At 47.8% G+C, this 27,761-nt stretch overlaps 1 protein-coding gene and 1 non-coding gene across 3 annotated transcripts; one reads left to right on the top strand and one right to left on the bottom strand.

Annotated features, from left to right (window-relative positions):
• The first annotated feature begins 343 nt into the window (after positions 1 to 343).
• Snrnp70 (small nuclear ribonucleoprotein U1 subunit 70) lies at positions 344 to 26,114 on the top strand. 2 transcript variants are annotated; one of them, XM_045133666.1, is made up of 10 exons: positions 344 to 567; positions 1,269 to 1,425; positions 6,129 to 6,191; positions 6,303 to 6,357; positions 10,742 to 10,806; positions 10,949 to 11,011; positions 18,585 to 18,666; positions 21,616 to 21,717; positions 25,143 to 25,230; positions 25,305 to 26,114. In XM_045133666.1, exons 2-10 carry the CDS (start codon positions 1,279 to 1,281, stop codon positions 25,972 to 25,974), a joined length of 1,335 nt encoding a protein of 444 aa, XP_044989601.1. In that variant the 5' UTR covers positions 344 to 567; positions 1,269 to 1,278; the 3' UTR covers positions 25,975 to 26,114. The 2 variants fall into 2 exon arrangements, with proteins under 2 accessions (XP_044989601.1, XP_044989602.1); XM_045133667.1 differs by lacking the exon at positions 344 to 567 and adding an exon at positions 920 to 1,068.
• On the bottom strand, positions 8,297 to 8,369 carry Trnav-uac. The gene has a single exon. It is a non-coding gene; the product is annotated as a tRNA-Val (tRNA).
• Positions 26,115 to 27,761: the final 1,647 nt, after the last annotated feature.

Raw genomic sequence — 27,761 nt, 5'->3', positions numbered from 1 at the left:
GACTTAATTCTGTACGTTCAGTGTGCCCTCGTGCACATAAGGAGCTCGATGTAGAAGTTATCCAGAAAATAAATTTAGAAACGTAATGACTCTATTCAAGTAGGGACTATTTGACGGCTGGCGGAAGAGTATACCAGTGACTAATTTGCGCATGCGCACATTTCTGGAACGTATGAGAAGGGGAGGAGCTTCGGAGAGTCTAGCGGAGGTCGACAGTTAAAGGAAGCAAGCTAGGTGGTGGAAAACGTTAGCTCGTGAGTGGTGGGGCGCATGCGTAGTGCCATAGACCTGGCCTGGGCAGAGCGTGTGCGTTCCAGTTGAGTGGCCTGGCGCTTGCGCTGTGTGAACGGCGGAGGGATTTGCATCGAGATCCATCCCAGTTCTCGTCGCGAGCTGAAGCCGCGCGGGTTTGTGAGGAGCGGCCTGGTTCGTGCGCTCCGCGCGGTTGAAGGAGGTGCATTGACGCGGACGCCATCGGAGTGGAAGCCGGAGAGGGAGTTTCCTTCGGTGAGCGGCCGCCGCGAGGCCTGAGAATAACGTCAGGCCGAGGCGGGCTCCGCGCGGCGGGTGAGTGTGATTGAGGGGTTCTTCGGTGGGATTCTCCGCTGATACCCACAAGCCCTTGCGATGCTCCCTGAACCCTTCCCCCGCAGCCCAGGCCCCCTTCCCGCCTCTCCTCAGTCAGCACTTCTCTGTACCCTTTGCCCAGTGCTGTGGGCGCTCTCTCCCGCCGTTCCCTACCCATAGGTCTTTGCGTTGTATGTTGCCTTGTTTCCTTCGGGGCTTTTCTGTGGCGTCTTGGATGGACCCTTACCCATAATTCCCTTCTCCCCTACCCGCCCAGACCTGTATTACCCACAAACCCCTGGTTTCGGTGATTGGCCCCTTCTGACGCCTGGCTTGAGTTCCCTGAGACCCCAGCCCCATAATCTCCACGGTCGGAATCAGCAGCCACCTCAGGGTCTCTGGTCCACTCCCGCCCTGCCCGGCTTCTTTTGATACACTGAGCTGCACATCTCCTGACTCAGACCCCTGTGACCACCTTCATTCCTCAGAGACCTTTTCCTGGTCTGTTTCCCTGCTCCCGCCAAGATCTTGCTTTCTCATGTAGATTCCTCCCTCACCCCCAACACACACACCTGGTAGCAGCAGTTTGGCACTCTGTCCTTGCACAACCCTTTTTCTTTTCTTTCTTCATTGCAAGGTCTGTAGGGGTCCCTTTGTGTTGATTAATGCAGCATAACCTAAGGCTGTCCTGCTGTCCTCAGGCTTGGCAAGATGACCCAGTTCCTGCCGCCCAACCTCCTGGCCCTCTTTGCCCCACGAGACCCCATCCCGTACCTGCCACCCTTGGAGAAGCTGCCACATGAAAAACATCACAACCAACCCTACTGTGGCATTGCACCATATATTCGAGAATTTGAGGTGAGTTCACCGAGCTTGCTAGGATATCAGGTGCTAGGGAACTGGACTGGGAAGTTAAGCTTCTAATCATTTCTAGCTAAGCAGGTGACCTGACATTCTTTTATACATATACATATTCATACATACACACACATTTTTTTTTTTTTGGACTGGTTGTGTATGGGCTCACCAGAGCTTCTTGCCACTGCAAATGAACTCCAGACACATGCGCCACTTCATGCGTCTGGCTTTATGTGGGAAATGGCAAATCAAACTCTGGTGGTCAAGCTTTGCAAGCGTTTTCAACTGGTTTGCCATCTCTAGCACTTTTTTAAGATTTAGTTTTATTTATTTGAGATGGAGAAAGAGACAGTGAGTATGGGTGCACCAGGGCTTCTTGCCACTGTAAACTCCAGACGCATGTGCATCTGGCCTATGTGGGTACTCGGGAGTTGAAGCTGGGACCTTAGGCTTTGCAGGCAAGTGCCTTAACTACTAAAGTATCTCCCCAGACCTGTGTTTTGTTTCTTGTTTCTCCTCTTTCCACGTTAAGTAGTAGGATTATAGGTGTATGACGCCACAGCTAGCAAGTGTGTCCCTTTAATTCTTTTATTTTTTTGTCTTTTAGCAAGGTAGCAGTAATATGCTCATAATATTAACAGAACTGCATTACAAAATTTATGCTAGAGGTTTGACACAAGCATTCCGTAAATGTCAGCTTTTGTTAACTGATGATTGTTTTTGTACCATTGAGAGGATGGTATTTGAGTCTGGCATAGTGGTGCACACCTTTAATCCTAGCACTCCTTAGGCAAAGTTAGGAGGAGTTCCAGGTCAGCCTGGGCTAGAGTGAGCCCCATCTGGGCAGGGGTGGAGTGGGGGGTGGGAGGGAAGATGGTATTCACAGGGAGCATTGTGCACTGCAGTGCTTGAGGCTGCGAGCTTGGGAGTTCATCTCTATATTGGCTAGCTGCACAAGAAAAACCACTTGGTCTCTGTGATCTCAACTGTTTCATTCAAAAATTTCTCGTGGGGGCTGGAGAGATGGCTTAGCGGTTAAGCACTTGCCTGTGAAGCCTAAGGACCCTGGTTTGAGGCTCGATTCTCCAAGACCCACGTTAGCCAGATGCACAAGGGGGTGCATGCGTCTGCAGTTTGTTTGCAGTGGCCAGAGGCCCTGGCATGCCCATTCTGTCTCTCTCTCTATCTGCCTCTTTTTTCTCTCTCTCTGTCGCTTTCAAATAAATAAAAATAAACAAAAAAAATTCTTGTGGGGGCTGGAGAGATGTCTTAGGGGTTAAGGCGCTTGCCTGCAAAGTCAAGAGACCCAGGTTTTACTCCCCAGAACCCACGTAAGCCAGATGCAGAAGGGGCTGCACACATCTGGATTTCATTTGTAGTGGTTGGAGGGCCTGGTATGCCCATTCTCTTTCTCTCTACCTGCCTATTTCTGTATATCTCTCTTAAATAAATAAATAAATAAATAATATTTTAAAAATAAAAATTTCTCATGGGTCCTGGAGAGATAAAGTAGATGCTTTATCCCTCCTTATCCTCCCTCTGTGTGCACTTGCAAATAAGTAAACAAAATATTTTTTAAAATTTTTTCTCATGGCCTAGGGAGATGACTTAATGGTTAAGGCACTTGATTTCAAAACTTGCTAACCCAGGTTTGAATCCCCAGTACCCACTTAAAGCCAGACACACAGAGAAGCACTTGGACCTGGAGTTCATTTACATTGGCAAAGCCCTGCGTGCCAATACTCATTTTTTGTCTCTAATAATTAGCCAGGCATAGTTTTGACTGCCTTTAATCCCAGCACTGGGGAGGCCAAGTTAGGAAGGTTGCCTTGAGTTAGAGGCCAGCCTGGGTCTACATAGTGAATTCCAGCTCAGCAGGGATTAGAGTAAGACCCTACCTCGATAAAACCCAAAAATAAATGTTCTGTCTTTTAAATATTTGTATTTATTTGAAAGAGAGAATGAGCTTGCACGGCCTCTAGCCACTGCAAACAAACTTTAGATGCATGCACCACCTTGTACATCTGGCGTACATGGATACTGGGAATCAAATCTGGGTCCTTTGGCTTTGCAGGCAAGTGTAACTGCTAAGCCATCTCTCCAGCCCTATTTTTCCTATGTTTTAATTTTTATTTTTTTGTTTTTCAAAGTAGGGTCTTATTCTAGTCCAGGCTGACCTGGAATTCACTGTGTAATCTCAGGATGGCCCCAAACTCACAGTGATCCTCCTACTTCTGCCTCCCAAGTGCTGGAATTATAGGCATGCGGCACCACCCCTGGCTCCAGCCCTTTTTTTTTTCTTTTTTCTTTTTTTCTTGTTAGGGTCTCAACTTAGCACAGCTGGCCTGGAATTCACTCTGTATTCTCAGGGTGGTCTCTAACTCATGGCAATCCTCCTAACTCTGCCTCCCCAGTGCTTGGATTAAAGGTGTGCACACCCCCACAAGTTTGCTTCCCCTTTACAGTGTGTTTTTTCTTTTTCTTTTTTTTTTTTAATTTTTTTATTGTTTGTTTATTTATTTGAGAGCAACAGACAGAGAGAGAAAGAGGCAAACAGAGAGAGAGAATGGGCGCGCCAGGGCCTCCAGCCACTGCAAACGAACTCCAGATGTGTAGCGCCCCCTTGTGCATCTGGCTAATGTGGGACCTGGGTAGTTGAGCCTCGAACCGGGGTCCTTAGGCTTCACAGGCAAGCGCTTAACCGCTAAGCCATCTCTCCAGCAGTGTGTTTTTTCTGTAAACTTGCTTTCACTCTGTAATAAAATTTCTCCTTTTAAATTCAACTATGGAGGGTTGGAGAGATTGGCTTAGCGGATAAGGCACTTGCGTGTGAAGCCTGAGGACCCAGTTCCGATTCTCCAGTACCTACATAAAGCCATATGCTGAGGGGGTGCATGTGTCTAGTTCTGGAGTTTGTTTGCAGTGGCTGGAGGCCCTGGTGCACCCATTCTCCCCTCCCCTGCCCTGTGTGTGTGTGTTTCTGCCTCCTCTCCTCTCAAATAAATACAGATGTGTATTTATTTATTTGAGTATACCTGAGAAATGCCTGGAACACAGGCATAAGTCTTACGAAGAATATTTTAGTATTGGGTAGGGAAGGCAGCTGGAGTGAGGTGAAGGGAGTCAGTTTCAGAGCAGAACTGAGTAGGTAACAGAAAGGTGGATCTGTAGTTGGATTTATGAGCTTGCACTTGGGAAATGTTATTGGCCAATGAAATAAATTTAATGACTACTGGCCATTGATACTCTGTGATGCAGTTATTGTGCCAGTTACTATTTAATGAGAGGCCAATGAGACCTTTAAGACCTATGAACTCAGATTGGTGTCCACCTGTCTGCCTTGGAGACCTGATCTATCTGCTGTTGTTTCAGACTGGTCCCATTCCTTTAGCTTTGCCTTGGAGACCTGATCTATCTGCTGTTGTTTCAGACTGGTCCCATTCCTTTAGCTTTGCTGCCATGCCACCTTCTAGCCCTTGGTTCTCTAAACTTTGATCAGAACTGAGAGGGTTCCCTGACTGAGTGCTGCCTGAAATTCACTACGTAATCTCAGGGTGGTCCAGAACTCACAGCAATACTACTACCTCTGCCTTACCAGTGCTGGGATTAAAGGCGTGTGCCACCATGCCCCTTTCTCTTAAATAAATAAAATAGCTAAAAAAAAATTTTGTTTAGCCAGGTGTGGTAGTGCACATCTTCAATCCTGGCACTTGTTAGGCAGAGGTTGGAGGATTACTGTGAGTTTGAGGCCACCCTGAGACTACATAGTGAATTTCAGGTCAACCTCAGCTAGAGCAAGACTCTACCTGGAAAAACAAAAAACAAACAAAAAAAATTTTTAGCCATTGTAAATGAATTCAAGGTGCATGCACCCCTTTGGCATCTAGCTTTACATGGGTTGAACACAGGCTATCAAGCTTTGCAAGCAAGCTTCTTTATACCCACTGAGCCATTTCCAGTTCCAAACCTTTTTCTTTTCTTTGGGGGCCAGGTACTTAATATTTTATTCATTCATTTATTGGACAGAGAGCGAAAGGGAATCTGGGTCCTTAGGCTTTGAAGGCAAGCACCTTACCATCTAAGCCATATTTCCAGCCCTGGTTTTTTGAGGTAGGGTCTTGATCTAGCCCAGCCAGGCTGACCTGGAATTTACTATGTTGTCTCAGTGTGGCCTTGAACTCACAGTGATCCTCCTACCTCTGAGTGATGTCCTACTTCTGCCTCCTGAATGCTTTGATTAAAGGATGTGAGCCACCACACCAGACCCAAAACTTTTTTTTTCTTTTATTTATTTGAGAGAGAGAATGGGCACAGCAGGGCTCCAGCCACTGTAAATGAAATTCAGACACATATGTCACCTTGTACGTCTGTCTTATGTGGGTACTGGGGAATCGAACCTGTGTCCTTAGGCTTAAACAGGCATGTGCCCTGACCACTAAGCCATCACTTCAGCCCTCAAAACTTTTCTTAATAGCTAGTATGTGTAAAGTTACTTGGTCTAATCGCTGTTGAAGTTTCTAATTTGCCACAGACCAGCAACAGTTTGATGTGAGTACTGGTTTGTTAAGCACGCCTGATCTGCTATTCTTGGCTCCACTTGCTTGTGCGTGTATTTGTGGGAACCGAGAATCTTATTTCCTTGGTAGGTGTTTCTTGCTATTTTACCAACCCTTCCTCCCCCTCACCTCTTTTCTTGTTCCCAGGACCCAAGAGATGCCCCTCCTCCAACCCGAGCAGAAACACGGGAGGAGCGTATGGAGAGGAAGGTAGGTTTTTACCTTTTAACTCTGTGTCTTTTTTAACCAGTTTTTCTATGGGGTCATTACCATCAAGACATTTGTTACTGTACTCATTTCACCTCCCCTTTCTCTTGACAGAGGCGAGAAAAGATTGAGCGGCGACAGCAGGAAGTGGAGACAGAGCTGAAAATGTGTAAGACTTTTCTTCTTCCTAGCTCTTCTCCCTCCAGCCCTCTTCTGTTCATCATTATAGGTCACTCTTGGAACCCTGCTCTTCTCGGGGCCTGTTTTGGAGAAATTGGGGTTTATTCACCTATCCAGTGCTCAGTCTCCACTTACCAAGCATAGCATTAGGTTTAGGCTGTTAAGCCTGAGAGCACCAGACAAGGGTTGACAAGACTTCTTCCCCTGCCCTTTCTTGAGGGCAAGGCATCAAAGCAGCTCTCACAGCCCCACCACATCTCCCAAGCTGAAGCAGTGGAGTATGGTCAGTCAGTGCTCAGGCTAGAGATGCTCCACCCTCCAGGAATGCAGGGTTTGAGCAGAGTCTGGTAGCCAGGCTCACAGAGCATCAGATGTGAGCCTGCTGTGGCCCTCGATTAGGAGTGAAGACTGGTGAGAAATGTGATTTGTCTCCCCCACCTCTCAGTGAATCACTTCCCTCTGAATCTTAATCCTGAGACTGGGAGAATCTCTTTAGGGCAATTAGTGCAGGTGGCCTAAGAGCCACACCTAATTCCCAGGACTCACCATTCCTGGTTGGATGTCCTTTTTCAAAGGTACTTCAGAGACAAATTATTTAACACCTTTTAAAACTTTTCTCCTACTCACTGCCAAGACTTGCCCTCATTACTCTCAAAAACCTGACACTTTTCTCCATGTGGTGCTCCTGACTTGGACCATTTCTTTTGTCTTCCCAAGCCCAAGGTTCAAGTCTTCTGAGGGACTTTGTGAAGACCGGTGCTGATCTCTGCTGATAGCTGCACCTGCCCTCAGCATAAAGCACAGTCCTTTCCCTTAAATGACAGTTAGAACATGGTGGGTTCCAGTTTGCATGGGCTTAACTATACAAGGACCATTTTGGAAGTAAGCACCTTTAACCACTGAGGAATCTCCCCACAAAAAGTTCCATTTTGAAACAGTTCTAGTAGAGGAATTTAAATGTGGGGAGCTGGATGAAGTTATGAAATTAATCTGATTAATAATGACACTGTGAACTGTTAGGGTTTTTTGTTTTTAATTTCTTTTACTTTGTTTATTTGAGAGCAACAGACAAAGAGGCAGAGAGAGAATGGGCGCGCCAGGTCCTCCAGCCACTGTGCATCTGGCTTACGTGGGTACTGGGGAATTGAGCCTTGAACCAGGGTCCTTAGCCTTCACAGACAAGCACTTAATCACTAAGCCCTGTTTTTTGGTTTTTGGGGTAGTGTTTCCCTCTAGCCCAAGTTTTGGGATTAAAGGCTTGTGCTACCACTATCCGGTATGATTTTTTTTCTTCTTGAGATAGGTTCTCACTCTAGCCCAGGCTGACCTGAAATTTGGCCTCAAATTCATGGTGATCTTTCTTAAAAGTCTTTATCAGACCAAAATAGTGAGATTTGTGATTTGATTGAAAAAAAAAAAAAAACTGGAGCATGGATGGGAAAAAGTAAAGATGAATCAGACTAGTTACTACTGAAGCAGGTTCAGGGAGTTCATTGTACTCTTTGTTTTGTTTTGTTTTGATTTTCTTTTCTTTTTTAAAATATTTTTATTTATTTATTTGAGAGAATAAAGAGAAACAGAAGCAGAGAGCGAGAGGTATAGAGAGAGAATGGCCATGCCAGGGCCTCCAGCCACTGCAAACGAACTCCAGATGCATGTGCCTCCTTGTGCATCTGGCTTATGTGGGTCCTGGGGAATCGAACCTATGTCCTTTGGCTTTGTAGGCAAGTTCCTTTACCGTTAAGCCATCTCCCCACCCCATTGTTTTTGATTTTCTAAGGGAGGGTCTCACTCTAGCTCAGGCTGACCTGGAATTCACTATGTATTCTCAGGGTGGCCTTGAACTCTCGGCGATCCTCCTACCTCTGCCTCCCGAGTGCTGGGATTAAAGGCGTGCGCCACCACACCCGGCTATAAACATGCGCGCATGGTCCCACTGAGGCTCGAACCCAGGACCTTCTGCGTGTAAAGCAGACGTGATAACCACTACACTATGGAACCACATCATTGTACTCTTTACTTGTACAATTCTTGGACCTTCACAATAGAGCTAAAAGATGATGGCTCAAGTGAAGTCATCTTTGTGTGCCTGGGCAAGACTCCCTTGCTCACTAACTACATGGCTTGCTGTGCCTTGTCACAGTTGACAGGCTTCATTTAAGGAAATATGCTCCCAGCTCAAACATTAAATGTCTTTTATTTATTTATTTATTTATTATTTTTCTTTATGTTACTGACTTAAGGCTTCCAGGCACAGTAGGGTCATTACTCCTCTGTTTGTTTTTTTAAATATATATCTTTATTTGCGAGAAAGAATGACAGTGAATGAGCTCATGAGGGCCTCTTGCTAGTGCAAACAAACTCCAAATCTATCTGCCACTTTGTACCTCTGGCTTCATGGGAATTGAACCTGGGCTGTCAGGCTTTGCAAGCAAGAACCTTTAACCACTTAACCTTCTTTCTAGCCCAGTTACTTCTATTTGTAGGATATAAAAATAAAAGCTTGTCAAGGGTAAAATAGCTGACAAAGGAGTTGTATTTTGTTTTGTTCTTGTGTTTTTGAAGCAGGGTCTTACTCTAGCCCAGGCTGACCTGCACCTTACTCTGTAGCCCAGGCTGGCCTTGAATTTATGGTGATTCTTCTACCTCAGCCTTCAAAATGCTGGGATTAAGGGCATGTACCACCACACCCATCAAGGAAAGTTGTGAAGTGTCATTTCAACTGTTTAAAAGCCCAGTCTGGTCTGCCAGCCTTTGGGGCCCTATTCTAGACTGGCTTCTTTTGGGGCATAGGGTTGCCAGCACAGCAGGGTGCAGTTTGATGCTCAGGTGGCCATGCCCATTTGTATGCCATGACTGGTGGGTGCTGTCTGCTACTTCATTGCCATCATCTGTCAGGTAATGTATTCTTCAAATACTGGAGTACTGTTATCTTAGTGGCACAGACTTTGACCATTACTCACAGGCCCCTAGGGTAAGCAAGAACTATAGGCACTGTGTGTTTGAGGTGTTTCCCCTTTTGTGTGTACTGGGTACTTAGTGGCCTTTCAGGAAGCTCTCTTCAGGCAGTGTTGGCCATATAATACCTGTTATACCACTATACGTGGTGTTGGGAGCTACACTGCCCATTGTCATCCTGATACCTTTGGCATCTTAAGTCATGCTCTATAAGTGAGGCTTTTCCAACTTAAAATCCACTCTTCCTATCTTTCTTATGTTATGACTCTGTGGTTTCTATTTACCTTGACTGTTCCGCCCAGTAATATGAATCCCTGTTAGAGAGAATGTCTTTGGTCTCAATTGGTTCCAGAACTGCAGTACTAGTTGCATATTGGCTAAGTGATTCAGCAAGCTGTTATGGTTAGATGGGTACAGAAAGCCCAGCTCAGGGATAAGGAAGGGTGGCACCACTCGGACAGGGTAGTTTTAAGATAGTTACTCCCTTAAATTTGGGCACAGTGTGCTCATTTTCAAGAAACTCCTTAAGTTCTCGTTGACCTGATGCTTTTTGCTATGTACTCTTGCCAGAAATATGGCTCAGGCCATAGACCTGCCTTAGAGCAGACAAATCCTCTTTCCAGGAAGACTAGTAGTGAGAAAATCTGGGCCATGAGGACAGCTAGGTTTGTAAGGCCATTGCACGTCCTTTTGCTCTTGAACACCTCCCCTAATGTATGCCTGTGTTTTATTATTTTTCTTCTACTTCCAAAATAGTGAAAATTTTATCTCAAATCTAGTCCTGTGTCTGGGCCTTAGTATGTGCTCAATAAATTACTAAAAATAATGTTTATTTACAAGCAGAGAGAAAGTGAGTGTTGGGAACACCAGAGCCTCTTGCCACTGCAAACAAACTCCAGATGCACTCACCACTTTGTGCATCTGGCTTTACCTGAGGAATCAAACCCAAGACCACCAGCAGGCAACTTTACTAACTTTTCAGACACAGCATTGCCCAGTCTCTGGTTTTCCCCTGGGCTGTTGTTGAGGTCTGTGTCCAGTGGGTGGCAGTGTTACCTGCATGAGAGAGGGAGGCAGTTAAGGCTGCTTTCCCCTCTAGAGGCCCCAGTACTGAAGTAGCTGGCTGGTGAGAATATGTAGTTCTAAAGTGGTACTTAGGCTTACCATCTTATCAATTTGAAGTCATCATCACCTCAGCAGCCTGGATTGACATCCTGTCAGCCACTCTGAAAAGGGCCACCATTCTTCAGAGAAACTTGAGTTCAGGGAGGGTGTGCCCAAGCTTGCTAGGTCACCAGCATTTCCTCTAGGCCAGGGCTTGCCTCGGGTGTGTCTTCCTCTCATGTTTGCTTGGCTGTATCTACCACCCGAGGCTATGGGCACTGTCTACTTACAGCTTCTCTTCTCCTGTACAGGGGACCCTCACAATGATCCCAATGCTCAGGGTGATGCCTTCAAGACCCTCTTCGTGGCCCGAGTGGTGAGTCTCCCATCTTCCTGTCCTGGAAACCACAAGCTGCTGAGAACCTGTATCTTGACAGGACAATAGGCTACTCCTGGGCTGTACCGGGGACTTAAGAGTGGTTCTTGCTCACATTTAACTGCTGCTCTGTCTCCTGTAGAACTATGACACAACAGAGTCCAAACTTCGGAGGGAGTTTGAGGTGTATGGACCCATTAAAAGAGTAAGTGGATTGGGCCCGGGGCGGGGGTTGGATTTGGGTGCATGGAGAAGAGAGCGCTGTAGCCTGAAGGGAGGGAGAACACAGCTTCTAGCCCCAAAATGGCCCATATCTTTGGGACCTTAGTTTATGCCTTTTCCAGTAGCTTGAGTAACAGAAGCAACCAGAAATAACAATTCCTGTGGGTTTAACAAGTAGACAGATTACATACTTAATACAAGTAAAGTTTTATTGTTACACAGCCTGGCAGGCTTATTAAGTTTTTTTGTTTTGTTTTGTTTTTGTTTATTGTTTAATTTTTGGTTGTTACTGTTTTTAATAATTTATCTGAGAGAGAGAGAAAGAGGTAGACAGAATGAACACACCAGTACCTCTAGCTACTGCAGACAAACTCCAGACACATGTGCCACCTTGTGCATCTGACTTTACGCAGATACTGGGGAATCAAACCTGAGTCCTTTAGCTTTGCAGGCAAGCACCTTAAGCCATTTCTTCAGCCCTGTTACTGTTTTTTTTTTTTTTTTTTTGTTACTGTTTTTAAACAGTATCTTATGTAGCCCAGGCTAGCCTTTAAATTCCTGATCCTCTTGCCTCCACCTCCCTAGTGCTGGAATTAAATGTGCTACCACACCAGACCGTCATTCATTTTATTTTTGTCCCCCCCACCACCACCACCAAAGCAGGATGTCACTTTAGCTCAGGCTGACCTGGAACTTGTGGCACTCCTCCTACTTTTCAGTCTGGGATAGCATGACCTCCTCTTTTCACTCTAGCCCAGGCTGACCTGGAACTCACTCTGTAGATCCAGGCTGAAGTTATGGTGATACTTGTACATCTTCCCCCTGAATACTGGGATTAAAGGTGTACACCACCACACCCAGGTGCTTTTTACTTCTCTCTCTGTTTATTAAATTATTGTATTTACTGAGGAAAGTACAGATCCAAGGAAAGACACCCACGTTCCTAGAGAGCCTGGGTAAACCATGGAAAAAAGACAAAAGTTCCAAAAGCTCCTGCTATATATGGGGAGCAGGAGGCGATAAAGAAGCCCTTGATAAGAGTAAGTGCTAGGGGACTCTGCACTCAGCTCAGCCCAGCTGGAAGTTCCCAAATGGTCAGAGAACCTGCCCTCCCCTTGCAAAGATGTTTATAACCTTATAGTGGTGGGCTGTCTTCCAGCCCAGGTGAACCAGAGGGACAGCTGGTTGGTTAGGGCTAGGGGCTGTCTCAGGAAGAGGCTAGCCCTGACACTAAGTTCTAGGGGTTGAACTTGACCAGCCACAATGTTTAAGTTCCATGAAAGACCTCCCTCCCAGGAGGGGTCCTGGTTGTGGAAAAGCAGGTATAGGGAACTAGGCAAGAGATAAGAAGTCAGATCATCTTGATTTCTGGCAAGTGCAGGCTTTCCTGCCTTTTGACTTTCAGGGGTTCAGTCACACTAACTGTATTCCCTCTCATTCTCCCACCCCCATGAGAAGTCATTCTTAACTGCTGTTAGAGGAAAGGGGATGATAGTTCAGATCTTAAACTAGTTCTAGCTGAAGGGGGAGGCAGAAATGTGGCAGAGAGTCTCAGAGAGGGGAACTATTCTAATGGATCTCTAAAGTGTATTGATGGAGTAGGAAGATAGTCTTGGAAGAAAATGTTAGGGAGAAAGAATAAAAGTAAGAAGTTAATAAGGAAGTGGGCACACAGCAAACTGGTCATCGTTAGGGTTTTCCCTAGGGTTTTCTTTTTTTTTTTTTTTTTTTTTTTTTTTTTTTTGATTTTCAAGGTAGGGTTTCACTCTAGCACAGACTGACCTGGAATTCACTATGTAGTCTCAGGGTGGCCTCGAATTCACAGCAATCTTCCTGCCTCTGCCTCCTGAGTACTAGGATTAAAGGTGTGCGCTACCATGCCCAGCTGGGTTTTCGAGGGAACCCAGGTAGATGGAATTTGATTGTTTCAGGACTTTCTGAACATGAGCTGGGAGATATTTTCTCCCAGAACTGTTCATCGAATGGTACAGTAGTGTTTGACATGGCCTGAATCTGTTTCTATATGGCTTGTAAATCAGAAGAGCTATTAGCAGAGTTATCAGGAATATATACACAACCTTTAACCTTGATAGTGACAAATATTTCCTATTTTTGTATAATAGCCTTCCATAGTACCTTTTAAATTTGTCCTGGGTGTAGCCAGGGCCAAAGGTTGGTACTCTAGAGACATTGGGTGCCTGTAGGGGCTGTACATACATTGTTGGCCTCAGGATTTATTTGATGATGTCCTGGCACAAGTTAGAAGGGAGTCACCATGGTTTTCAGAAGGAAGTCTTTTAAGTGCCCCTTGGTCAAAATGCCTTTCTCTTTCTTAAGAATTTTTTTTTTAATTTTAATTTTATTTATTTATTTGAGAGAGAGAGAATGGGTGCGCCAGGGCCTCCTGCCAGATGCATGCGCCCTCTTGTGCATCTGGCTTATGTGACAAACGTCTTGACTGCTAAGCCATCTCTCCAGTGCTCCCCCCTTTTTTTTTGGTTTTAGTTTTTCGAGGTAGGGTCTCACTCCAGCCCAGCCTGACCTGGAATTCACTGTAGTCTCAGGGTGGCCTTGATCTCATGGTGATCCTTCTACCTCTGCCTCCCTAGTGCTGGGATTAAAGGCGTGTACCACCATGCCCAGCTCTTTTTTAAAGAGTTTTAAAAACATATATTTTTAAAAATATTTATTTATTTGAAAGAGAGGAAGAGGCAAAGGGAAAGAAAAAATGGGTGCGCCAGGCCTCCAGCCACTGCAAACAAACTGCAAAAAAAAGCATGTATCCCCTTGTGCATCTGTCTTACATGGGTCTTGGGGAGTCAAACTGGGATCCTTAGGCTTCGCAGGCAAACACCTTAACCACTGAGCCATTTCCCCAGCCAAGAATTTCAAAAAATACTTGAGAGAAAGTGGGAGGAGGGGGTCAATGGGTGCACCAGGGCCTTCAGCCACTGCTAATAAAATCCAAATGCTGCATGCTCCACCTTGTGCAACTGGCATCACATGGATACTATGGAATCAAGCCTAGATCCTTAGGCTTTGCAGGCAAGCGCATTAACTACTACACCATCTCTAGCCATATATACATACATACATACATGTTTGCTTGTTTATTGGTTTTTCGAGGTAAGGTTTCTACTCTAGCCCAGGCTGACCTATGTAGTGTTAGGGTGGCCTTGAACTCAACCATGATCTTCCTATATCTGTTTCAAAGGTGTGTGCAACTGCATCCAGCTTAGCCCCCTTTTTATTTATTTATTTATTTTTGGTTTTTTGAGGTAGGGTCTCACTCTAGGCTCCGGCTGACCTGGAATTCACTACGTAATCTCAGGATGGCCTTGAATAACTCTGCCTCCTGAGTGCTGAGATTAAAGGAATGTACCCCCATTCCTGGCTCCCTTTTTTATTGTTATTTTATTTATGTTCTTTGTTTTTTGAGGTTGGGTACTCTATCCCAACCTGATTGGGAATTCATTATTCACTATGTAGTCTCAGGGTGGCCTTGAACTCTTGATCCTCTATCTGTGCCTCCCAAATGCTGGGATTAAAGGCATGTGCCACAATGCCTGGCTATTTCTTTGTTTATGAGAGAAAGAATGGGTGTGCCAGGGCCTGTAGCTACTGCAGATGAACTTCAGACACATGTGCCACCATGTGCATCTGGCTTTACGTGGGGACTGGGGAATTGAACCTGTGTCTATAGGCTTAATAGACAAATGCCTTAACCTGGTAAGACATCTCTGCAGCCCAAAATACTTACTTATTTGCAAGGAGAGAGAGAGAGAGAGAATGGTGCACCAGGGCCTTTAGCCACTGCAATGAACTCCTGAGGCGTGCACCATTCTGCATCTGGCTTTATGTGGTTGGGTAATGGGGAATCAAACCTGGGCCACTATGCTTTACAAACAAGCATTTTTAACCACAGTGCCATTTCTGCCCCTTTAGAAACATCTTTTTTTTTTTTTTTTTTTTTTTTTTTTGAGGCAAGCCCAACAGACTGACCTTTATTTTTATTTATTTGAGAGAACACGAGAGAGAAAGAGGCAGACACAGTGAGAGCGAGAATGAGTAGAATGGGTGTGCCAGGGCCTCCAGCCACTGTAAACGAACTCCACATGCATGTGCCACCTTGTGCACCTGGTTTCTGTGGGACCTAGGGAATCGAACCGAGGTCCTTTAGCTTTGCAGGCAAATGCCTTAACCACTAAGCCCTCTCTCCAGCCCTTGCCTTTATTTTTTTATGTGAGGGAGGGAAGGAGGGGGGGTGAGGGAGAGAATTGACATGCCAGGGTATCCAGTCACTTAGTCAAACTCCAGATGTGTGTGTGACCTTGTGTACATGCATCACTTTCTGCCTCTGGCTTACGTGGGACCTGGAGAGCTGAACATGGATCCTTAGGCTTTGCCAGCAAACACCTTAACTGCTAAGCCATCTCTCCAGCCCAGATTTTATTGTTTTTTAAAGAAGGTGTTTTTTTTTTTTAATTTTTTTTTATTAACATTTTCCATGATTATAAAAAAAAAAATCCCATGGTAATTCCCTCCCTCCCCCATGACACTTTGCCCTTTGAAATTCCATTGTCCATCATATTACCTCCCCATCTCAATCTGTTTTGTTTTTTTGAGGTAGGGTTAACTTTGGTCAGGATGATCTGGAATTCACTCTGTCATTTCAGGGTGGCCTCAAGGATCCTCCTACCTTGGCCTCCCAAGTGCTATGATTAAAGGTGTTTTCCACCATGCCTGGCTTAAAAATGTTTTTATTTATTTGCAAGAAGAGAGAGTGGGTTGCCAGGACCTATAGCTGCTGCAAATGAACTTCAGATGCATGCACTGAAGTGCATTTGGCTTTACATGAGTCCTGGGGAATTGAACCCGTGTTGTTAGGCTTTGCAGGCAAGTGCTTTAACGCACTCATTGAGTCATCTCTCCAGCCTGATTTTCTATTTTTTCCTTTGTGGTAGTATCTCACTTTAGCCCAGGCTGACCTGGAATTAACTTTGTAGTCTCAGAATGGCCTTGAACTAATGGCAATCCTCCTGCCTCTTCCAAGTGCTGGGATTAAAGGCATGTGCCACTACACCCAGCAACCTGAGGTTTTTTGTGTGTGTGTTTGTTTGAGGTAGGGTCTCACTCTAGCTTAGGCTGGCCTGGAATTCTCTATATAGTCTCAGGGTGCCTTTGAACTCTCAGCAGTCTTCCTGCTTCTCTGCCTCCAGAGTGCTGGGATTAAAGGCATGCTCCACCATGTCTGGCTGAAATTTTTTAAGTTTTTATTTTTATTTATTTGTTAGAGGGAGGGAGAGAATATGGGTGTGCCAAATAAACTCCAGGCTTGTGGTACCACCTTGTGCACCCAGCTTATGTGCAACCTGGGGGATGGAACCTGGATCTTTAGGTTTTGCAGGCAAGCACCTTAACTGTGAAGCCATCTCCAGTCCCCTAAATTTTTTATTCATTATTTTTATTTATTTACTTTTCAAAGTAGGGTCTCTCTAGCCCAGGCTGACCTAGAATTCACTCTGTAGTCTCAGGTTGGCTTTGAACTTACAGCAGTTCTCCTACCTCTGCCTTGTATGCTGGGATTGAAGGTGTGTGCCCCCATGCCTGGCTTCTTTTTTAGTCTTTTAAACTTAAGATGTATGCACTACTTTGTGTATCTGTCCTTACCTGGGTACTGGAGAATTGAACCTGAGCTATCAGGTTTTGCAGTCATGCACCTTTAACAACTGAGCCATCTCTAGCCATGACTTCTTTTTTGTATTGGTAGGGTCTCACTCTAGCCCATGCTGTGGAACTCACTCTGTAGCCTTAGACTGCCATCAAACTCACAGTGATCTTTCTACCTCAGCCTCCCAAGTGCTGAGTACTGGGACTAAAGGCAAGTGTGATACCTTGCCTGATTAACAGCAAGCTTTGTTAAATACACACACACTATGTTAATGTATAGGTACACCAGGGTCTGTCTGTCTGTCTGTCTCTCTCTCTCTCTCTCTCTCTTTTTTTTTTTTTTTTTTTTTCAGTCTTTACCATGGTCTTTTGTGACTGCAAATGATCGCCTATCTAGCTTTACAAGTGTGGCTGGGGATTGAACCCAAGCCAGCTGGCTTTGCAGGCAAGTGCCTTTAACCACCTATCTATCTCCCTAGCCCCAGAATTTGGTATTTGTGACAGACCCTGTGGCCTTACATTAAAAAATATAAAAATAAAAAGCTGGGTGTGGTGGCACATGCCTTTAATCCCAGCCCTTGGGAGGCAGAGGTAGGAAGATTGCTGTGAGTTCAAGGCTACCCTGAGACTACATAGCAAATTCCAGGTTAGCCTGGACTAGAGTGAAACCCTACCTTAAAACCCTCCCCCCCCCAAAAAAAAAAAAAAAAGCTAGCTTGGTGTGGTGAAGTAAATGGAGGGATGTGGTGAGGTCTAGGCCAACTTAGATAACAGTGAGACCTGAGGGAGTAATGAAAAGACAAGTTGTAGAGCAAAGCATTGAGGTTTCTTTATTTACCTTAAAACACTCATCCACTCTATACCTTATTTTCTCTTCTGTGGGACACAGTGAGGCTATGGGCTTTGTGAGGGACATGAGCTATGAAGCCCATAGCCAGGCATTTAATGGGCCATACTGGCCTTTGGGTTTTGGGAGATTAAGAGATGATCCCTACTGTTGCAGGCCTCTGATGGAACCTTGGCCCGATCCACTTGTCAGTTTCGAACCTCAGTGGGATTTGGTGACTGGGTTAATTTGGTTCAAGTTCTATGTGAGTGAGCTCAGGACCATCATCCCCATCACATGGAGTGGACCACTGGGTTTTGGTGATGTGATAGAAGTACCAGCAGTCCCTTGAGGGCCTGCTAAATGCTTTCTTGTCCCAGAAGTGTACCATGCTTCATCCTGGACCCTTTGTCCCAATTGTCCCATCTAGAGCTTGTCTGCTCACAGCCTCCTACAGGCTTCTAGCATATGGGGACAGGGTCCAGGAACTGCAGCACAGCTTTCTAAGGCCTTTAAGATTTGCTCTTGTTTCCCCTCCCCCATCCCTCTGTTCCTTCAGAGGCCTTCCTGCAGTGCTGTGGGCTTGTTGGCTTTGCATATACCTATCTCCCTATTACTCCAACTCTGTATGTGCACCTCTTTGTGCTTGTCCTTGTCCTAGCACCTTTCTCAATCCTCACAGGCCACACTTGGCCTGGAGTTGACCCCTGTGTCTGCCTACCTACCATGTGGCCTCACCTCTCATCTGAGGACTCCCTACTGTCAGAATGTTCCTTCTGCTCAGAAATGTGTTCTAGGCTCCTCCAGCCTAATTTCCAGAGACTTCATTCTGTTGTTTGGCACTACTTGACAGACCCTCTTACTCCACCTCCTGCCTCAACCTCCCCAGTGCTGCTTCTGTACCCTCTCTTTTCCACTGTGTCCTTTGCTCTGGCCATTAGAGTGTAAGTCTCTTGGGACTCTTGAAGGACGGAACATCACTTTTGTCCTCTGGCCCACAGTTTCTTATGGGTGGAGTGTCTTGTGTCTATGGCACTGACTATTTACTGCCACCCTGCAGATTCACATGGTATACAGTAAGCGTTCTGGAAAGCCCCGAGGCTATGCCTTCATCGAATATGAGCACGAGCGAGACATGCACTGTGAGTACCTGTGCCTCTGCCTTCCCTATGACCCTCTCACCTCTGCTGCCCAGCCCCTTCCCGTTGTCTGTCCCCCTCCCCTGCCACACCTGACATTAGCAATGTCTCTTCTCCTCCCTCTGTTTCTGATATATCTTTTTTTTTTTATATACGTGTTTTTTAAAAAACAAAAACCAAATCCCCCACAACGTGTGTGTGAGCCCAGGGAGGTAAGTGTCACACGTTGAACCTCAAGGGCTAGGAGGGCACTGGGTGGGGGCTGGGGCCAGCTGGAGGTGGGGGAGGGGTCGGATTTCGGGGAGCCTCTCCCCATTAGTCCCCCACTGGAGTTGGGGGCGGCCAGGTTGGAGTGAGGGCTGGCCTTTGAACTGGCCCTTTCCTACCCCCAGTAGAGCTGGGTTGGGCCACCCGACCCCCGCCTCCCTGCCCCAACCCCTACCCCGTTCTCAGCGGGCAGTGGGCTGTAGGCATGATTGGCGCCCACCCCCACAACTCAAGCCCCTTTGAGGCTGCGCGACGTCCACACGGGCAGGGCTGGGTGGGTGGGGGTGGGTAGGGCTTCGGCGTGTCCAGGGGCCGCCGTATTAATTGACTGTTCTTATTGTCACTGCAGCCACCACGCAGCTGGCTTGCAGCTGATGCTTACGCTCCCCTTACAACACCTCAGTGTATGGTTGGTATAAGGGTTTGTATATGGGTAAGATCACAGCACCGCACACCAGCCCAGCTTAGCCAGGCAGCTCAGGAACAGCAAGTCGCCCCCTCCTGCCCTGGTTGCCCCTTAGCCTCCCCTCACCTGCAGCCCTTTCCTCATTTGGGTGCCCTCTGCCCTTCCCACCCCCATCTACATGCTCCCTGATAACCTTGCCGATCCAAGGGGGAAGGGTAGACCTCGATGTGGAGGCAGTAGTCTCCCATCGGGCTCCACCCAGCTCCTGACATTGGGGGCTTGGTATCAGGAATCCTGAAACTGGACTACCCTAGGGCTAGGGCTCCACATGGAGCCCATCAGCCTGTCCCTCCTTGTCCCTAGACCTTCTGTGGCTAGTCACCTTGGTGGCATTGGAGAATCGTTGGCTGTTAGTTTTAGGGTACTGTGCCCTCCTGTCTTGCCTTGTTGGGAACTTCCTGAGGAGGAAGCTGTGGTGCCCAGCCGCTCTTCCTCAGAGGTGGTAGAGCTCCCTGGAGTGTATGGAATTGGGACTGGGGTGTGGGAGGGTAGAGCAAGCTACAGACCACTGAAGACTAGTCCTTAAGAACTTGCTGTGTCTGAGGCTGAAGAGAGAGAGAGAGAGAGAAACCTAGACTGACAGACCACACAGTTTTCTGCTATTCTCTGGGTTGGGCTTCTCCTGAATAGAGTTCCCCTGCGTCACTGACCTGGTCCTCAAGTTTTGTTCCATACCATCCTACTTTGGGTTTAGGGGCCAAATGGCCCCTCCTGGAGCGTGGGCCACATCTCATCTCCTGGACCCCTGGGTGTGTTCTTTGTGCACCAGCTTCAGAGCTGCTACTGGTGGGAGGGCATGTAAGAGTTGGACATGGCAAAGTCTGATCTGCTACTGAGGGTGGGCCTGTGCCTAGTGGACTGTGACTGTATTGGGCAGTGGTGAGGTGACTGGTGTTGAGTCCTTGGCCTGCTCTTAGGTTCGAACAGGATGGCCCTGGGCTTCCAACCTATACTCCCATGTCAGTTCCTCCTCTGTGAGGCTTTGTGGGGGCTTGCCCCTTCCTTCACCTGTCTCCAGGTGGTACAAATGTGGGCACTCCCTCCTGGGGCTCCTGAGATCCTCATTCCCCTTCCCTGTAGCTTTAGCTGACCCCATGGTGGTGGGTGTGGGGTCTGTGCGCGTGCTCAGGTAAGCTTGGGGGCGCCAGGTAAGCAGTCCTGTGTCCCGTCCCCCCCGGGAAGCCCGCCTCCTCGCCAGGCCCCCAGGAGTTGCCGAGCCCCCCCCATCCCGCTCGGTTTGGACACCCGCAAGGCCGGCATCGGTAAATGGCACCTTTTTCTCTTCCTCTGGTTGTTATTGGGGGGGAGCGGGCTGGGGCAGGGTATTGTGGTTGACTGAGCACAGTCCTTTAGGCCAGCCAGGGCTGGGACTGGTCCAGGGACTTTTGGCCCTTCCAACAGTCCTGCCTGATCACAGGCCTGGGCTGGAGGCCTGCCCTGTGCTGTGCCCCGCCAGGAGCAGTGCCAATCCTTCCCTGTCCTGTGCTCCTCACCTCACTGAGGACTCAGACAGGGTCTGCACCCAACAGTGATCTGGGCAGGCCCAGCAGGCTAGGTGGTGACAGGGTCAGTTGGCTCAGGTAAGGCAGGGATTTTCAGCAGTACTGCACGTCCCCCGTCCCGTTCCCCTCCCCTGCGCTGCCCACTGGGGGGCCTGTGTAGGCCTCCAGAGCGTGAGATCTACCTCTCCACTCTTGCCAGTTCCTGAAGCTCCCCACCCTTCTGGTTCATTTCTGTTCTTATGTCTGTCTCCTCACACTGACCTCCCCTGAAAACACAGAAAGAAACCCGTGTGGACTGGGGTGTGGAAGGGCCCAGGAGGGCCTCCTGCCCCAGCGTGATGTCTAGGGTGCATGCCTGGGGTGTGGAGGAGCCCTCCCCCACAGAAGAGGCCAGCATTAAGCTAACCTCCAGTTTCTTTGCAGCAATTTGACCACCCTGGCAGGAGGGGGCTGCTCCATCTTGTGGAAATTAGGGGTAGTGGTTGGGGTGGATGTCTTACATCCCAGTAGCCACTGGGGCTTGTCAGGAAGGAAGCAGGCATTGGATGGAGCAGGCCTCTCAGGTTGGGAGAGGGCTGTGTGGCTGTTGGTTGCCTGGTATGTGTTTGTGTGTGTGTGAGGATGAGGTCTGAAGGGAAGGGATGGCGCTGCGCTGGGCTCTGTCCTGACTAGGGCATCCTCTGGGGACTTCCCCTCCCCTTCCCACATCTGTTGCAGCCGCTTACAAGCACGCAGACGGCAAGAAGATTGACGGCAGGAGGGTCCTTGTGGATGTGGAGAGGGGCCGGACAGTGAAGGGCTGGAGGCCCCGACGGCTAGGTGAGCACAGCCTGGCTGCTAGGACACCTGGTTCTGTGTTGGAGTTCTTGTTCTGCCTTCTGTCTCAGCTTTTCACTTTATCACTTACCTGTTGCTTGATCCTCTTCATTTCAAGCTTTGTGGCTCTATACACAGGCACTCAACAACTCTTCTGCACTAAACAGCAGCAGCTCTTAACCACCTCATTTTGCTCATCTTAAGCAATAGAAGTGACTTCAGGTCACAAAGCTCAGCCATGTGATATCCGATATAGTTGAAGGCATACATATAGTGTGTAGCTTGTGGACACCACTGGCTCATAGGTTCCCCCTTTGCTCTTGTTCTCATTCATTTGCTTCCTGATGATGAATCACCTATCAAGTAGGTGCTTCAGGTTTGGAGTGAAATAGCAGAAGCCTGTGCCTGAGGGCCTTCTGTCACACTACACCTCCAGTCTCTAGTTGTTGGCTATCTCTATCAGAGTTGGTGCTGTGTTAGATCTTGAAGTGCAGTTGAACTTCCTAAAGTGGAAAAACCCATTGATTCAGGATCTTGGATGTCTAGTGCCAGTGGACCCACCAGAGCTGATGCCCTATGGCTTCTTTTTACTCTGCTGACCTGTCCCTTCTGTCTCCTTGCCCTGGGTCAGTCAGTATGTTGTGTGCTTGCTGAGGGGTGGGCCCATCTGATAGCTCAGTATTAGACCTGGGTTGTAGTGGAGGTCCTGGGGTGGCACAATATCTGATGGCAGTTCTCTGAGCACTTCCCTGGGCTTGTGTGGGAGGATTCATTCTTGTCCGTAACCCCTTAACCTGAATTTGCATGTGCTTACCTTGCTCTCTACTTCTGAGAGAATGCATGGGCTCTGCAGGCTCTGCTCCTGTCTACTGTGATGGGACACTTGTGGGAATCTTAGCTTTCCATAGTCCTCTGGCTTTTATTTTATTTTACTTATTTATTTATTTTTGGTTTTGTGAGGTGGAGTCTCACCCAGGCTGACCTGAAATCCACTATGTAGTCTCAGGCTGGCCTTGAACTCACAGCACTCCACAACTCTCAAGTACTGGGATTAAAGGCGTATGCCAACTTGCCTGACCTTCCTCTGGGTTTTAGACTTGCTGGTGGTGTCTACTGTGTTCACTCATGGACCTGCAGAAATGCATATCACCAAATGGAGGCTTTACACAGCTATTTCGTGTGTGTGTTTGTGAGAGAGAGAGAGAGAATTGGCTTGCTAGGGCCTTAGCCTCTGCAAGCAAACTCCAGACACTTATCCACCTAGTGGGCATGTGCGACCTTGCACTTGCCTCAGCTTTCTGTGTCTGGCTTATACTGCATCTGGAGAGCAATGTATGTCCTTTGGCTTTACAGGCAAGTGGCTTAACCACTAAGCAGTCTTTCCAGGCCTTTTTAAAAAATATTTTTTCTTTTTATTTATTTATTTGATAATGAGAGGGAGAGGTGGGGGCTGATGTACACACTAGGGCAATCAAACCTGGGTCCTTTGGCTTTGCTGGCAAGTACCTTACCCATTAAGCTACCTCTTCAGCCCTAGAAAATTTTTTTTCTTTTAAGATCTCCAAACACATGTACCACCTTGTGCATCTGGCTTATGTGGGTCCTGGGGAATTGAACCTGGGCCCTTTGACTTTGCAGGCAAGTCCCTTAACCTCTAAGCCATCTCTTCAGGCCAGTTTTTGGAGGCAGGGTCTTCATCTAGCTGAGGCTGATCTGGAACTTACTCTGTAGCTCAGATTGACCTTGAACTCATAGTAATCCTCCTACCTCAGCCTTTGGGTGCTGAAATCCAAGGTGTGGGCCATCATGCCAGCTTCTACACAGCTGTTTCCTACACATAGTGCATTGTAGTAGCTTATGTGTGCTCCACCCCACCTCCCTCCCACACCCAAGGTAAGGTTTCACTGTAGCCCATACTGGCCTCCAGTGTGTGAGGATTAAAGGCATGTGCCACCACGCCTGGCCTAAGTGGAGCACGTGTGTGTGTGTGTTAGGGTCTCTTACTCTAGCTCAAGCTGAGCTGGAATTCACCATGTAGTCTTAGGGTGGTTTTGAACTCACAGCAATCCTCCTACCTCTGCCTCTTGAGTGCTAGAATTAAAGGTGTGTGCCACTACACATGGCAGGTTTTATTTATTTATTTGACAGAAAGAGGGAGGGAAAGAGAGAATGAATGAGTGCCCCAGGGCCTCCAGCCACTGTGAACAAACTCCAGATGCAAGCACCACCTTGTGCATCTGACTAACATGGGTGCTGGGGAATCGAACCTGGGTTCTTCGGCTTTGCAGGCAAAACCGTTAAGCTATCCCTCCTGCCCGTTTTTTTTTTTTTTTTTTTTAATTGAGATTTATGAAGTCTGGGATTACCGTGAGGTAACAGTCCTCCTGCCTCAGTTCCCCTGAGGCTAGAATTAGAGGTGTGTGCTGTCATATTGGGCCATCTATTTTTAAAGAAAGATATGTGTATTTTGGCTTACAGTTTCAGAGGGTTGAATATGGATGTCTGGCTTCATTGCTTTTGGACCTGTGGCATGGCAGAAACATGAAACAAATGTGGGAGGAAAGTAGCTCAATTCATAGTGTCTGGAAAGCAGTGTTAAGATGCGATTTGCATCCAGTCATATGGATGATATAGCTCATTGCTGGCCTGTGGTCTGACATTTGGAAGCCCTGATACAGCCATCCTGACCCAGTTCCTATCTAGTTAACAGCCTCTTCCCTCTGCGTGTGTTCCTCTCCCCAGGCAGGTGGTATAGAGAAAGTAGAAGGCTCTTTCCCACCATGCCCCATCCTTGCCAACTCACTAAGGAGGGGCAAGTGGTTCCCTGTCTGAAGTGTGAAGCTGCCATTCACTCCTCTGGGTTGTTGATCAGATCTGTATCATCATAGCCTTTCTAGACTGAGCACAGGCTGGTGACAGTAAGCCCAGCCAGGTATTCTTGCTTTTGTGGCTCATCATGGTCTGGTGGGATCTGGGCCTGGTCTCACAGATGACACCTGGCTTACAAAAGTGCTGTTGGCCAGGGAAGATGCAGTGGACAGCAGTGTTGTGGCCTGTGTGGCAGGTCCTAAGGATGTCTTAGGAGTCCCAGAGCGAGTATGAGGCACAGACAAGGGAAATGTTTGTGTAGTAGGTGAAATTACTGGATGAAGGGGAGGGACTTATGGAGACCCTAGAACCCAAAGGGGAGAGGTCCCTTGGTGTTTCTGGGTCTACAGCACAGGCTCCAGGGTTGAGCGTGGCTGGCAGGGACAGACCTCAAGGTTTTTCAGCTGTTAGGGATGCTGGCTTTAAGTGTGGAGGTCTGTGTCTGAACCAAGAGTACCCCAAAGTGATGGGTGCAGGGTTGTGCCCCACGGCATCCCCTACCCCCAGAGGTGTTTGCTCCTTTCCTAGTCCGGACTGACTTGACTGTACCTCTGCTGTAGGAGGTGGCCTCGGTGGTACCCGAAGAGGTGGGGCCGACGTTAATATCCGACATTCTGGCCGAGATGACACTTCCCGCTATGATGAGAGGTAAGATTGGGCACCTGGTGTCTTGGGGTGGGTGGCAGTCATGCATGCCTGAACACTCTGCTGACCTCATGCAGGCCGGGCCCCTCTCCGCTTCCACACAGGGACAGGGACCGAGACCGCGAGCGGGAGCGCAGAGAACGGAGCCGCGAGCGAGACAAGGAGCGAGAACGGAGGCGCTCCCGCTCCCGGGAACGGCGGAGACGCTCCAGGAGTCGAGACAAGGACGAGCGACGTCGCTCCAGGGAGCGCAGCAAGGACAAGGACCGCGACCGGAAGCGGCGAAGCAGCAGAAGCCGGGAGCGTGCGAGGCGTGAGCGTGAACGCAAAGAGGAGATGCGCAGTGGTGGAGGAGGTGGAGGTGGTGGTGGAGGTGGAGATATGGCAGAGCCCTCTGAGGCTGGTGATGCACCTCCTGATGATGGGCCCCCTGGGGAGATTGGCCCTGATGGGCCAGATGGTCCAGAGGAGAAGGGCCGGGATCGTGACCGGGATCGACGTAGGAGCCACCGGAGCGAGCGGGAGAGGCGCCGGGATCGTGACCGTGACCGGGATCGCGAGCACAAGCGTGGGGATCGGGGTGGTGAGCGAAGCAGGGATGAGGCTCGGGGTGGTGGTGGCAGCGGCCAGGACAATGGGCTGGAAGGGCTAGGCAACGAAGGCCGAGACATGTACATGGAGTCCGAGGGCGGAGACGGATACCTGGCCCCAGAGAACGGCTATCTGATGGAGGCAGCACCTGAGTGAAAAGAAATCTGGTGTAGTTGTTTTCCCACTGTTTGCTCTATCCAGTCTTGGTCATCTTGGCTCACCTTCCTAGAGTAGTTTGTTCATTTGTTCTGGCTCCTTGCATTTAAAAATAAAATTAATTTCCTGTTTCTTCCTCATTGCTCTTGACAGAAGTTTGTCCTCCGACAATACACAGCCTCATTGGTGTATGGTTTCCAGGGGATGCTTTATACCAGAGGCCAACTGTGTGTTCCTAGGTCACAAAGCTGTTTAACATGTGGGACAGAGACTGCTGTGCTTCTCTTCAAGAGCTCCCCCCAGCACTCGGAAGGATCACTGTGAGTTAGGCCACCCTGAGACTACACAGTGAATTTCAGGTCAGCCTGAGCTAAAGTGAGACCCTACCTCAAAAAAAACAACAATTATATATATAGATAATTTATTTTGAGGTAGATTCTCCACGCTGACCTGGAATTCACTGTGTAGTCTCAGGGTGGCCTAGAACTCAGGGTGATCCTCCTGCCTCTTAACTACTGAGTGCTGTTATTAAAGTTGTGTGCCACCATGCCCCACTTTTTTTTTTTTTTTCCCCATGGCAGGGTCTCCCTCTAGCCCACGCTGACTTGGCTTTAAAAAATAATTTTTGCATGTGTGTAGAAGTCAGAGGTTGATGTGCGAGTGTCCATTTTCTTTGAGACAGTCTAATTGAACTTGGAGCTCAGAGATTCAGACTGGGCAGCATTGACCCCAGGAATTTCCTGTCTCAGAACTGTGATTAGCTATGCTCACTACATCCAGCATTTTACATGTGTGCTGTCAGTCTGAACTGTGATCCTCATGCTTGCACAGTACGCACTCGACCTATTAAGCTATCTCCCCAGATCCTCATGGTGTGCTTTAAAAAAATATATTTGGGCTGGAGAGATGGCTTAATGTTTAAGCACTTACCTGTGAAGCCTTAAAGACCCCGACTCGGTTCAAGGCTTGATTCCCCAGGACCCACTTTTGCCAGACGCACAAGGGGGCACACACATCTGGAGTTCATATGTAATGGCTGGAGGCCCTGGCATGCCCATTCTCTCTTTCGCTATCTGCCTCTTTCTGTCACTCTCAATTAAATAAATACATATAAACAAAAATAAAAAATTTGAGGGCTAGAGGGATGGCTTAGTGATTAAGGTGTTTGCCTGCAAAGCCAAAGGTTCGATTCCCCAGGAACCACGTAAGCCAGATGCACAAGGGGGCGCATAAGTCTGGAGTTCATTTGCGGTGGCTGGAGGCCCTGGCACGCCCATTCTCTCTGATTCTTTCTGTCAAATAAATAAATTTAAAAAAATATATTTGAGCTGGTTGTGGAAGTGCACATCTTTAATCCCAGCACTCTGGAGGCAGAGGTAGGATCACCTTGAGTTTGAGGCCGCCCTGAGACTCCATAGTGAATTCCAGGTCTTCCTGGACTAGAGTGATATCCTACCTTGAAGAAAAAAAAATATTTGGTAGAGAGAGGCAGATAGAATTTATGCATTTGGGTTATGTGGGTCCTGGGGAATTGAACCTGGGTCCTTTGGCTTTGCAGGGATGTGCCTTAACTGCTAAGCCATCTTTCCAGCCCTGGTGTGCTTTTTTAAAACATTTTTTCAACGTGAGGGGGCCAGATAGAAAATAGGCATGCCATGCCCTCCAGCTGCTGGAAACAAGCTCCAGATTATGTGGGCCACCTGTGCTTACGTGGGTCTGGGGACTCAAACCTGGGTACTTGGCTTTGCAGGCAAGTACCTTAATTAAATTTTTTTTTCCTTTTTTTT

The sequence above is a fragment of the Jaculus jaculus genome, chromosome 14 (assembly GCF_020740685.1).
Source record: "Jaculus jaculus isolate mJacJac1 chromosome 14, mJacJac1.mat.Y.cur, whole genome shotgun sequence".
Taxonomy (NCBI): Eukaryota; Metazoa; Chordata; class Mammalia; order Rodentia; family Dipodidae; genus Jaculus; species Jaculus jaculus.
The sequence above is the reverse complement of the archived record's forward strand: the minus strand, read 5'-3'. Positions and strand labels throughout refer to the sequence as shown.